The sequence below is a fragment of the Staurois parvus genome, unplaced genomic scaffold (genome assembly GCF_062004578.1).
Source record: "Staurois parvus isolate SC_StPar_1 unplaced genomic scaffold, SC_StPar_1.0 ptg000115l, whole genome shotgun sequence".
Classification (NCBI taxonomy): Eukaryota; Metazoa; Chordata; class Amphibia; order Anura; family Ranidae; genus Staurois; species Staurois parvus.
In genome coordinates this window covers 630074-644564 of record NW_028317911.1, presented here as the reverse complement: position 1 = coordinate 644564, position 14491 = coordinate 630074, and the positions used below count along the sequence as shown (strand labels likewise).

Below are 14491 nucleotides of genomic sequence, written 5' to 3'. Positions count from 1 at the left end.
CTATCCAGAATTGGATGGTAGGGGGATTTCCATTTTAAAGAAAGAGAGATTTTTTTTAGCATAAAAGAATAGGAAACAGTGTAATGCGTGTGAACCATGCAGCTCCTCTTCAGAGAAATATCCTAGAAGACAAGAAATAGGGGTGCAAATATCTGGAAAAGACAGCTTCTCCTCAGTAAATCTAGTAATATCTGACCAGAACTTTCTCACTTGAGGGCACATGTCCTTGGGTATTACCAGGTATATTTTAAACTGTCCACAGAAATTAGAGCATTAGTTTCCTTTCTCGTCATGCTCATCCTCATCACTTCATGCACATTCTTCTCCCTTCTGTGATCACTGTCACCATGGGGCCCCATACAGTCAATCTTACAACTCCCCCTCCCCCCAAAAAAACCCTACAGTTTACTATGCTTCAGTTATGAATGAACACAGTGAGTAATTGGTACTGATCCCTCATTGTTTTCATATAGGAAATGAAGGGGCTGGTAAATGTGACATATTTACTGGACCCTTCCCCCACTTTCTGTCCTGAAGGATCCTATCGTGTGCTTACAGTTGCTTTTGAGAAGGAGACAATGAAGCTGGCAGAGCTGTGGGGGTGGGGTGCACACAAGGGGGTCTATGCAGCAAAAGGAAATGTATGATGCACAGGGAGGGTGATGGGTGCAGCCGGGGGGCAATTACTGGAACTGATCCCCTGTATGGCTCTCTCTGCAGCAGATGAAAACCAGTGGGAGGAAAAGGAGAGGAAGTCAGCTTTCAGCTGCTGCAGAGAGCGCTATAAAGGGGATCATTTCCAGTAATTGCCCCTCTGCCATGCCGATCACCCTCCCTACTCACATCTGATTCACCCAACTTCCTGGGCCCCCTGCTGGCCTGGGCCCTGTACAGAACTGGTGGTACTCCCTTGTCCATAGCCCTGTCCATGTCTATCTTTGCTTACTTGATTCACCTCTCTAATCATTATCCATTAACTGGCTGGGAAGGTCCATGACCAAGCTGTATTGCTTTAACTTAAGAAGAGAAAAGTGAGGTCAGATCTTTGCTGTGGTATCTGGCAGGACTGTGTATATTACAAGACTGAAAGACCAGCACTAGACCTGAGTCGACAGGCTTTGAGCTTGTCAATGGCATCAATTTGACATCAGTTTGAGAATCTGCGGGGATCATTCAGAATTTATTGACAGATGCTTTTGACTTGCAGTTAACCATTTTCCAACCTGTATATGGCATGCTTCAAGCAGGTTTTGCATTTCCATGGACTTGTTGAGAATGCAAATCCTGTCAGATGTGAGCAAAAGGCCATCATCACAGACCCTTACACATTTTTGACAGGTAAGGCAGCTCACAATTATTTTGTAACTGAGAATGTAGCTCTTTGCTTACATGTCCACTTCAAGTGTTATAGTTTTCCCCTGAGATTCATACCCATAGAGGTAGTAGGAAAATTTTGCGGGTGATGTCTGTCTGCCATTATATTTTGGGCAATTCATTTTTAATGTCATGTTCCTCAGTGATGAATTACTGCTAATCTACTCATCACATACAACATCTCTATCACAACATACTATATTTTTGGTATATTTTAAACTGAAAAACAGCTACTGATAACTTAGCTAGAACCGCAGCATCTAACAAGCACAGTAGATGATTAACATTAATTTCCGGTTTGCCACTTTAAGAAAAAGCAGAAGTCCAGGAAACCACAACCGCATATAAGAAATATTAATAGTCTGCAAAACAAGCCTTAGCTTCAGGTAATGACTGTGTGCTTACCAAGGCGGATATAATTGCTGATCTCAAGGCAGCAGCTCTTTCTTCTGGCCAGTTCAACAGAATATTCGATTAAAAGAATAATGCTTAGTATCTGTAAAAATTAAAATTAGAATATGTGTAAGGTGCTGCACAATATATTGAACAGGATGCACTATTTTATGCACAGCATCATAGAATATTTATGGTCAATAAATACCTAGTGATTCCTCTAGTGGGCCCTTTATTTTACTTATTAATGCGTGTGTCTAATGATAAGACTATGTCTATGCCAACCATGTAAAAAAATAAGTGTAGGTTTGAAACTCTTCAATGGTTTTAAAATATCCAGGTTGTCTCATCTTCATTTTTATTTATGTTTGCTATCCTTCTAGTTTGTTCAGTTCTTCATATTAAATGATACCTTGCAAAGCATGTTGGCAGACTTTGGTTCTATTTTTCCTCTCTTTTATTTGAGAGTGTCAGCAAGCATTTGATGCTGCAGTATATGTAAACTCTAAGATCAAAATTTCTCTTATTTTCTCCCATTTGGACTGTTACATATACCATTGATAGCATTTTATTACAAATGATAGCATTCTACAAATACAAAAAAAAACTGTTCAGCCATAAATCTTGTGAGTTGATAAGTTCCTGTGCTTTTATCAGTAAGCAGTGTTCTCTGCGTGGACTACAAGACACTCCCCCTTGCTATGGAGAACAGAGGGAAGTGTTATGTAACTCTAACTTACCTCTTATCCATGGGGTCCCCAGGCAATAGGGGATCATGGGGCCCCTGTGTCCTTGCCCAAACTCAAAAAATCCTATGAAAAAGGTACCGGGGGCATCTCATGGAGCCCCCTACTGACCCTGGGCCCTTGGGCAGTGCCCGAGTTTCCAAATGGTCAGTCCATCCCTGCTCTTGTCCTAGGATGACAATGCTGCTTAGTACAATTGTCACCCAAAAACAGAAAAGAAGTTAATGTCAGGATTGCTGGGTTGAAATAAAGGGGCAAAAAGTGTGCAAAAAATGAATGTAACCATTACATCTAAAGACAAGTAAGCTGCAATACTACCATTTTTTGGTCTTGGGATTGGACACATTTTTAACTCTAAGTTTAATATTTCTATTTGCCTACATGGAACAATCTGTGTGGAATTACTGCAATGCAAAGTGTAGGGATTATCTCTGGACTTCACAAGCAGGATGTATGTCGCATGACTTATATGTGTTTATATTGCATGTACAGTGTGTGAGTACTTGATGTGTAGGACCACACAATCCCTGAGTTAGGAAGACATCCCCATGTTCTGAATGTTTTCCTAAGTGAGCTATCCTGCATTCTGAAGAAGCAAAAACATGAGCATTCACCGTCTTAGAATAAACCTTTTGCTGAATAATAGATATGAGACATTACTATACTTTCTTAATAGGATAGTAGATGTGAAGGGTTCATATGGAACTCTACAAATTCCTTGAAGTCAAATGACATTTGGGAGGGGGAGGTTACAAAAAATGAGGCAGGTGAGTGGCACTTTCTCCATGTTTACCTCGTTGTTGGGCTCCAAGTGTGGGTAACATAAGAAGCCTACTGAGGGGTGAGTTCTTCTGAGCTACCCTAAGATCCTGTAACAGAGTCACTCTACTTTACATACGGGTGTACCTTTACTCTATGCTGTTTTCATCAATGCCCTGGGACAAAGCTAAGGGTGCCATGGAGGAATGCTCAATCTTAAGGGAGGCCTGCACTCTTAGAAATGAACGTACACCATGTACACTTGCACACTAACTGTCCTCTAGTTAACTCCCAGGTCCCTGTGACAATGTACACTTTCACTGATGACTTGCATTTAGGTAGGACATGCTTAGCCCTGTCCACATCCACTGTCCAGCTTTTGCTGCTACTTCTCCTGATAGAAGAATGGGAACCTCTGTGCCTCCAATCCAATCCCATTGCTATTGCTGGCGTATGGAGTGCTGACAACATCTTCACTGCTGCTGGAGGCCTCCCCACCTGAAACAGGTACACGCTAACGACAGGCTGCTAGACTGACTGTGGCTTCCCTTACCCTTGATAATCACTTGGCTGACTTCACACCAGGATGACTCTTAGCACTGTCTCTTCATACCCCAATGTGTCTAGTTACCCAGGCTGTAGACTACGTGTGAAATGTGTCAGTTACTTGCAAAGCACTCATGTTTCAGCATTTTACTTAGAAAAGTGCAAAACAGTCCACATGCACAAGAACAGTTCTTCCCTACATCCCTAAACCCTAACTGAGGCTTGTGTGCTGCCCCAGCATACCTGCAAAGGTGGAGACCATTAACCACTTCATTTCTGGACAGTTTCACCCCCTTCTAGTCCAGATCAATTTTTAGCTTTCAGCACTTTGAATAACAATTGTGTGGTCATGTAACACTGTACCCAAATTAAATTTTTTGCATTTTTTCATACAAAAAGAGCTTTCTTTTGGTGGCATTTGATCACCCATGGGTTTTTTTTATTTTTTGCACTATAAAAATTTTGAAAACAAAACTTTTTGCAAATAAATAAATTATCTTTCTTCATAAATTTAGCACAAAATGTATTCTGCTAACTTTTTGGGGCAAAAATAACCCAAAACAGTGTATATTATTTAGTCTGTGTGAAAGTCAGCTGAGACCCTAAAATGCCAGACACTGGTCATTTGGCAGTGATCAGGACATTGGTATGAGGCATGGTGGTGATCAGGACATTGGCATGAGCAATGGTGGTGGTGGTCAAGACGCTGGTATGACAGTGATCAGGATGCTGGTATAGGGTATAGTATTAATCAGGAAATTGGTATAATGGTGATCAGGACGTTGGTACGGTGTATGGTGGTGGTCCAGACTCTGATATGGCATATGAGGATTATCAGGATGTTGGTATGGGGTATGGCGGTGATGAGGATGCTGGTATGGGGTATGATGGTGATCATGGTGCTGGTATGGGGTATGGCTGAGATCAACACCCCCCCCCCATCTCTAAGCAACAGCTTTCAGCTTCTGTCAGGGACACATATGCTGCTGATCGTTGTTTCCATAATACAGCGCTGCTTTCAGCTGACACTTTATTGCAATACAGGGAGTACTATGATACACATGTGAAAGTTCTCCAGTTTCTGTCACAATTTGTCACATGCCTGTTTGAAGGGGTCCTACGAGACTCCAAAACCTTGCCTTGCAGTAACTATGTGATTGTTCATTAAAACGTTTGGACCCATATTGGTGATCCTCGGTGTGCTGGTGACATTCTCCCTTGCTGATTCTGTTAGGTTCCAGCCGCCGGTTGCTGCAGCACCCACTTATACTCACAGCCATTTTTAATGCAGGAACGTGTGCATTTAGATTGTACACTTGTATGGCGGTGATTAAGATGCTAGTATGGCAGTGGTCAAGACATTGGTATGGTTTATGGTACTGTTTTTGTGAGAACTGGGACAGGTAACAGGGGCTAGCTGCATGATTTATTATGATTACACTGGGCCAGTGATCAGGGACACTAGGGCTGGCTGGCACTGCAGTCTGTGAGTGTACAAAGCAGACTGACAGGCAGCTGTACACTCACAGGCTGCAGCATTGCTTCTCTCTGCTCTCACAGTGAGAGCAGAGAGAACTGATCTTTACTTTCACTTGGTATTATTTACTATGTGATTGCTGTGATTGGACACAGCAATCATATGGTAAAATACCATGTGACCACCCAGGCACAACAGTAATCTTATCCACTGTGTCTGGGTGACACATGGATCGCCGGGCTCCTGGGTGTGCACTCTATGAGCCTCACAGGAGCCTCTAATGTGGGCTGATGTACAGGTACGTTAGCCCGTATCAGCACTGCTTCCCATCCAGCATCCATAGGCAATCAGCGAACGGGAATTATTATTATACAGGATTTATATAGCGCCAACAGTTTGCTCAGCGCTTTACAATATAACGGGAGACAATACAGCAACAATACAGTTCAATACAAGAGGGTTAGGAGGGCCCTGCTCCTTGGAGCTTACAATCTAAGATTTGAACATTTGTTCCAAAGGAGCAAGTAGTGGATTCCAATCTACCACATTACCACCAGAATGGGTTTTCCATTACTTGCTCATCTAAAAATAATAAAACTCTGGCGAGGGATACAATTATGTAATACTAGCCATTATCTTACAATAATAATTAGGATATTATTGGATTATGGCGAAGAAAAACAGGAGGACTGGAGCCTGAGTAAGAATATCAAAACTCCAAAATAGGCAGAAATAGAGCCAGAAGTTAGGACACGTTGATTCCACCACTGGAGTTCCAAGTGTCTGTGTTCTCTTTATAAACAGGAATTTATTTCAGAAACTCTTCCAAATTTATATCAATTGTCACACTGTGCTTCTAAAAAAAAATCCTTAGCTCATGTTAAACATTAGAATACATGGGTTTATACAAAAGTTAATTTATTTAGAGTAGAACAGTTATATAACTCTATCTCTATTTGCAGAGTCAGAACAACCTTATAACTCAAAATACAACTTACAGTTTCAGGTTTACAGTTAAAATTCTTATCACAACACATGTGACAGGCAGATTCTCTTTGTTCTAGTTTGACAAGTCTTTTAGAGATACTGTTTAGTATTCTCAGTTTTGCAGACCCACTCCATTCCTGGAAATTAGACTGTATTGCTGTATTTCCCCTATGTACTCAGCAGGTGTCCCACTGACAACCTGAATCTAAACAAAACATGCCAGCAATTACAATTGATGAAAAAAACAGTGTGGGACACCTCCACCCACCCCCCCCCCCATTCATACCAGGCCCTTTGGTTCTGGTATAGATTTTAAGGAAAAATGCATACCAAAATAAAAAAAAAAAACAGCCCTTGGGTCTGGTATGGATTTTGGGGGAACCCCACACCAAAATGAGTAAAATTATTATTATTATTATTATTACTACGAGTTTATATAGCGCCAAAGGGTTTGCTCAGCGCTGTACAATAGGGGGGACAATACATGGCACAGTACAACAACAACAAACAATGTACGAGGGGTAAGAGGGCCCTACTCTTACGAGCTTACAATCTAGGAGGGAGGGGGTATAAAAAGGTGTGCGGGTCCCCTCGTAATCTTAAGGGATTTTGGGTATGGTATGGATCTGGGAGGGATCCCATGCTGTTCTTAAATTTTTGGCATGGGGTTCCCCTTAATATTTATACCAGAGCCTTAGGGGTTGGGTGGGGACCCCCTCGCTTCATCTGAAAAAATGTGATACCGCCAGCAGAACCCTGGTGATAAATATTGCTTCTTTTTTTACTTCTTGTCTTCAGGTGTCTAACACAAAGGCAGATGCGTCATCTTCATCAGGAGTCTCTGCAATTGGACATTGCTGCAACATTCATCTGAAGGTATCTCTGTTAATAACTATTAATAACTACACTCACAGGCCACTTTATTATGTACACCTGTTCAATTGCAAACACAAATTGCTAATTAACCAATCACATGGCCGCAACTCAATGCATTTAGGCATGCAGACGTGGTGAAGACAAATTGCTGAAGTTCAAACCAAGCATCAGAATGGGGAAGAAAGAGGATTTAGGTGACTTTGAACGTGGCATGGTTGTTGGTGCCAGACGGGCTGGTCTGAGTATTTCAAAACCTGCTGATCTACTGGGATTTTCATGGACAACCATCTCTAGGGTTTACTGACAATGGTTTGAAAAAGAGAAAATATCCAGTGAGTGGCAGTTGTGTGAATGAAAATGCCTTGTTGATGTCAGAGGTCAGACTGGTTCGAGATGATAGAAAGGGAACAGTAACTCATGTCAATATGGACCAAAATCTCTGAAGAATGTTTCCAACACCTTGTTGAATCTATGCCATGAAGAATTAAGGCAGTTCTGAAGGCAAAAGGGGGTCCAACCTCATACTAGCACGGTGTACCTAATAAAGTGGCCAGTGAGTGTATATTGTATATACCGAGTATATAATTCCACCTGAACTCCTATTGGGCCCTTTGCTGATAATACCTGTTTGTACATTGGATGTATGTACTATTATTAATCTTTTCTTATAGATTTCTTGTATTATTTCCATACTGGTGTGCATTTTTATACTGATGGTTAATGTTATATACTGAATGCATTAGTTCTTCTGCTCCTATTTACATTGTTTAGATTACTAATTAATTTCCCAGGGAGGGAATCCCCTGTTCACAGAGGCCATGGCCTGGGTGGAGGCACTGACAACTTTATTACCAAACCCACTCTTCCACTTGGTGAAGGTTCTGGTTCTCTTACTTACAGGTTTAGCACAATATTCTGTTTGAGTTGGACCAATTCTCATAACCCCCCAAAAGAGGGCTACATGTGCTAGGTGCTTCATTTATTTGTGGGTCACTGAGGAAATGAGACTTGAGCAGGGAGTTATAGGGAGAGTTTAGCATTTTACTGAATCCCCAAGAGTTACATACATCTGCCACCATTTGTCTCCTGCTCAGCGTACCAGTCAAAAGAAATAACCATGCTTACCACCTTCTAGGTGGGAACTCTGAGATGCTTCTAGATGTTCCCATTAATTTAGCTCTAGCCTTAAAGTGTTACTAAACCCAGAACACTGCATTCACTATATCTGGTTTCCCACAGTACACACAACATGGAAATGCAGTTATTTTAGTAAATATAAACTGCTAAATACCTTTTCTCATCAGAAGTTAGAGCAGTCTTGTGACTTCAGCAGAGCACTGGTTAAAGCTTGTAGGAGGGATTTTCTTTCTGCTCTAGGAGGATTTGAACCCCTTGACCCTCTGTCTGGAGAGTCCTGATTGGCCCTTATCACATGCTCTCTCTCAAGAACAAAAACAAAACTCTAGCAATACACACCAAACTGAGCATGTGCATGTGACTAGGGATTCAGTCTGTATCAGGCTGTCATTTCAACAAGAGGAGGGGCAGAGAAGAAAGGATCAAACAGCCTTTTTACACAATGCAGTGGATTAACCCCTTAGGTTCCATAGTGAGTATAACAAGCATGCTTTACTGCATATACAGACTGCTTTTACTGTTGTGGGTTTAGTAACACTTTAATGTTTAATCTGGAACATGTAAATGCTGTATGTACTGTACAACTGTACTTTTTTTGCACAGTTTTAAAAGGCAATGAGCCCTTCACATGAATTTAATGATTTGAAAGATATTGGTTCCAAATCACTGTTTTTCACACAATCGTATTTTTGTACTTGACCTAAATTTTGCACCATTTATTTGTTGACTTTGCTATTAGTGCAAACTATCCAAAATAAAAAATCTTTTTGCATTTTGCTGAAGTCTTGTACTCCGAAAAGGAACTGTGTTGGAAATGTCTTGCAAAGAGACAACAAAAATAAATATATATCATAGCTGTCATATAATCAATGTTTGAGACTAGTTAGTTAGCTGCTATTAACACCATTAGAGTGTAAGGCTATCCAAAGCAATTATTGCTTGTAATGAAACCATATGTAGTTCCAGCTGTAAGCACATGAAGTGCTAATTGTGTGCAGCCATGGAATATGCTGCACAAATATTTCCATGAAGTCACAGAATGTTTAAATTTCATTGTAATCATTGTAATACAGCACTAATTTATTCCAAGAACAGTTTTGTAGTTGACTGTAGAGCAACTTCAGTAAAAGTTGAAACTGAACAAATATGAAACTTTCAGAAAAGGCAACACCAGTGTCATCCAACTTTCACCAGGTGTATGACTGTAACACAATTCTGCATTGATAATCAACAGCTGTTTGAAAATTGGAAAAACAATAGGTATTCATAGTGTTAGGAAATGCAATAGTGTAAATATCCAAAAAACTAAGTGTAGCGTCACCCCCGAAGGAGCCGCTTGGTCATTTTAGGTCCTCAGTTCTGCGCATCGAATCCAAGAACAATCTCAGCCCTTCTGATACACATGGATGTAGTTATATCCAGAAATAAACACACACCTGTTTAGTGATAATCAAGTTGGAAAAATATTGCAAGAAGTCAAGATAGGTGACTTTAAAACACCCTTGAACATTAATGAAGGATATCAATGCAATAGAAATAACAACTATTAATATTCAGCAACTGTAAATGTAAGAATAGACTGTAAACTATATATCTCTATTCAGTGGCGTCCCTAGGGTTGGTGTCACCCGGAGCAGTGACACCCCCTCTCTCTCTCTCCTCCCTCTTTCTCCTCCCCTCTTTCTCTCTCCCCCCTATCTACTACATGAAGCTGCAGTGCTGTCACAAGGGTCCGGGGATTACACACTGACCTGCTGCATACTCTGCCCACCCCTCCAGCTCTCTGACTTCAGCACCCGTGGCAGGGGTGTAGACCCACCCCTCTGCTGAAAATCCAAGGAGGAGAGCTGTCCAAAGTGCCTGCCTCACTGTCCGTCCCCTCAATGCTTGCTTATTTCAGCAGCAGCACATACAGGGATGGACTGAGCCTCTCATGGGGCCCTGTCTGTAGTGACCCTGGGTCAGTCCGCCCCTGGTGGAGTGGGTCCGGTGTCACCCCTGTGCAAAAGGTGTCACCCAGTATAGAGCGCACACCCCCTGCACCTGCCTAGGGACGTCCCTGTCTCTATTTATGATTATCAATAGCACAGGTGCTGAGAGGGAGAGAAGAAAATTTGTTGATTCTTCAACTCTCTCTGGACCAAAAGACACTACTAGAGATAAACAAATTGAATTACGCAGATACAGTAATTCCACTTTTGTAAAGGGTGTAGATAGATTTTGATAGCAAGATATTCTACCAGACTCTACCGGTAGTGAAAGAAAGGGGTCCCTTTAAATGCAATAGGATAGCAGATATGTTTCTGAGGTGTAAAGTTATAATGTCTTTTGCTAGCAATTGGTGGGGCCCTTGTTTTGAATGTGGGTTTGAACAGGCTTGATGAAATAGCAATCACCTGGTAGGATCCAATATATTGTATCCTGTAAAGGGCAGTGATAACTTCAAACAGGTATCCTCTGATATACAAGCAGGATGTCTGCATGCAGTGTATATACTGTGTTAAGGAGAATGTTGGGCTCCTAACAGAGTAGAGTGGCATTGGATCACCTCCTGACAGCTGATGAGGACAGCGGGTAGCAATACTAGCTGGGTGACTAGCAGCGGTTGACCCGATTCCTGGATGATACTGCTGTCCCTGGAACATTGAAGGTCTCCCCATGGTGCTGGGTGATGCTGGGCTGCCGAGCAAGATCACTGTGCTGAACAATCCAGCTCCAAATACCTGTGTGAGAAGCCCCCGCTCAGCTGCTGCAGGGAAATATATCTGCTGCCCCAGAATGCCCTTCGCTTTCTTTCTTTCCGGTAAGTGTAGTCCAGAAAATGCTGAAGAATACAATGTAAAAAGACTGTGGAACTACAAATCCCAGGATCCTCTGCTTGGCAGATACAGTTCCCACTCTGCTAACAGGAAATTATGTGATTACTTTGAGCTGAACATTAAAAGGGAAGAAAGAGGATCTCAGTCTAGGTTGCATGTGCCCCTGGATTGCAGAATAACACAGCCTGGACTTGGCTATATCAGTGTTGCTGCAAAAAAACAAATATATAACGCCTTCTTCCTCATTAGGATGAACAGGGCTGGCCACTGACAAAGATGGTCTCTTAATTGCTTTGTCTGGCCATAGACATAGACCGTAGAGGAGCCATGTGATTAAGCAGTTTGTGCCACCTTTTAACACTCCTAGTTCTTTCATATGATGTCACAAAATTCCTGACTCCATTCACAACTCCACAGGCTCATACAGCACGTTGTGTCCACCTAGATGCAGTTCCCTTCCATATTAAAAAAATGTACTGCTGCCCTGAACAGTATTAACAGTATAAATGGCATTAAATTGTCTGACTAGCTATACTTGTGCAAATTAAAACGTAGTTCGACCCAAAAGGGCAAGTTCCATTTTAAGGACTGGTCCCATTAAGGATTGGCTAAGTGAGTCCCCAAAATTGACAGATACCTACTGCCACTTCCGCTCCCCAAAGGTGCCAATCCTTAATGGGGATCGGGGGAACAGTCCTTAAAACGGATAGCCTAGGGAATCGGAAGAGGAAGTTGTCCTCCCCACTCCCTCCCCGTAGTCTTCTGGGACACTTGACAGGTCCCAGGAGACTACCGTACCAGACCGATCACAAAGCACAGCTCTGCTGGCGCATTGAGCCACAAGCTGTCACAGCTGGGTGCCCAAACTGAAGATGCCGGTGCTGGGAACATAGAGCGGCTGGTGAAATGGGCTGCAGGCATGACACCGTAGGATCAAAAGACAGGTAAGTGTCCCTTTTTTTAAAAGTCAGCAGCTACAGTTTTTGTAGCTGCTGACTTACTTGGTAATGTTTTTATTTTCACTGGAACTCCACTTTTAAGTTTTGTGATGGGAGTCCTCTCATTCTACAGAGGGGCCTAATGTCAGAATTATGTGCAGAGGTCCACATTGGCCCAAGCTCCATGTTGTCTACATAAACTGGGACTCCCTAGAAGATTGGTGGTTATTTAATAACATAGCCAAAAGCTAAGATGCGCAAACATTCAAGAAACAGCATTTTAAAGTTTTACTACAGTAGGCTGATACAAATAAATTCTTTCCTTTTTTTTTCTTTTTTTTTAATGGTTACACTGTTTACTTGCACATTACAATGTGTCATTAAATAATCCCTGAAATCTTCATCTCATAACTAATACCTAGAGAAGAGTGAAACCGTTTTTCCAAAGTGGAATAAGGTGCACATGCTGGCACCATGCTTATTTTGTACCTACAGTATGTGCTCCTGCTTCACTACTGATTGGAAACCTTTTCATCTTCCGATTCAGTGGTAACTCTAAAGTTTCCATTTTCATTTAGCAATAGGTTCCCTTGAGATATAACGATGTCATCCTACAGACAAGATGAACATTTGTTTGCTGGCACCTGCTATCTTTAGTGTAACCACAGACACCAGCTGCCGCAGCAAAGCTGAGTATTTCTCTCTGTATTATATTGGCAGGTATAGATGCCTAGATTTAAATAAAGTCAGCAATAGCAGTCATACTGCATTCACACCTACTATTCTGTTTCAGTAAATAGTGATTTCCAGACTGTTCAAAGTTAGTAATGAAATAGCAATAACTTAAAAATTGGCAGAATCTGCAGATAAATGACTCAATAGAAGACAATGCTAAGTAGCTGCTGGAAACTCCATGTGGGCATCCAGGAAAAAGTAATATGTGACAGTGAGTGGCCATCTTCTTCAGCAAGTGAACAAAGAAAACACTAAACTAAGCTGAATACATGGCTGAAAAAAGGAAAATGAAAAAAAAAAATTATCCTGCTGGGCACAGTGAGCGTCGATTGGACTGGCAAAGTTATTCAAAGGTATTTGGTTGAGTGGCCATCTTGTTTAGCAAGTGAACAAGAAAAGCCTAAACTAATATGAATAACTGACTGACTAAAAATTAAAACACTCTATCCTGGGGCACAATAAAAATGAAAAAATGTGTTTTGGTACCCAGGTGGTCAGTTACTCACCCCTGGATTGCTCATGCTGAAATATGGGCAATGGGCGGCCATCATCTTTAGCAAGTGAACCAAAAAAGCCTAAAGTAATTTCACTTGACTAACAATTGGAAATTTATATTCTGGGGACAGTAAAAATGCTATTACTTTTTTTTTTTTTTGTGATGGGGGGCGAGCGCATCATTCACTAAATTCTGCATTGGCCATTTACTAGGAAAGTCCTTAGCCCAGCTTTTTCTGAAGGCAGTAGCATTCTGGCAACAGTCTTGGATCATCTCCTGCAGCCCCAATCCTTCCACCAGGCCCATACACACACACACCAGGGTTCACACACTCTGCAGCCACATTAGAGCCCTGTACATACACACGCACTGTCCAGCGCCCCCCCATTATATATTTATTTGTTTTATCTCATGTGTAGTATGTCAGCTATATGTACGTACAATAGTATAATAGTATGTACTGACCATGTGGAATTTGATAGACATTTCAACATCATCACTTACCATTGATCTGCATGTGTACATGTATGTGTTGTGACAGTGCAAAGATCAGTCATGATGTAAAAAGGATATTATGTTACTCAGGATTTTCAACTAAGGGGCTCCAGGGTGCTTGCTTAATTTGGACGAAACAGTGTTTTCAGTTTCCTCGGTGGTTGGTAAAACTCATTTTGGGAGCTGGAGCCCGGAGATTTGGTAGTGATCTGAGTGGGAGGAAATCTCCTGGGACCAGATTTTAGGAATAGCCAGCACACTGATTATGCAGGTGTGTGTGGAACTTTTTGTAGAGTCAGGACCAGGGTTCTGGGCTGCACCCTTCTAAGGAGTCCATTTGGGTGTAAGGGAGCAGCCACAAGTGTATGCATGTCTGCATGGTGCAGTCTGTGATGGAACAGGCAGAGGGCCGGAGTAGCAGGGAAGCTGTGAGGAAAAGAGCTGACAGAGGTACAGTATTCATACAGGAACACAGGGACGCTGTGTTACAAGGCCAGGAGGCTGAATCTGGCTGATATTATTTTGTGTTGTTGTTGGAAACCCCTGCGTGGGCAACGGTTTGTGTTACTGGACATTTTTCTTATAAAAGTGGGCCAGCAAGCCCTTAAATGACAATTTCTGGTGTGAACTCTACTCACTGGTAAGCGCTATTTTGAACAAAACAACCCCCAAACATTACAGTGTATACTGTATGTGTGTATTTATGTATGCAT

The 14491-nt window shown here is 41.8% G+C and overlaps 1 protein-coding gene across 1 annotated transcript in view; it reads right to left on the bottom strand.

The window, feature by feature from the left end:
• LAPTM5 (lysosomal protein transmembrane 5) overlaps window positions 1-14491 on the bottom strand; it is a 54976-nt gene that overhangs the window by 24967 nt on the left and 15518 nt on the right. Inside the window, exon 2 of the mRNA XM_089671936.1 lies at window positions 1780-1870. Within this exon, the coding sequence (XP_089528062.1) occupies window positions 1780-1870 (91 nt within the window). The remainder of the gene's footprint in view (window positions 1-1779; window positions 1871-14491) is intronic.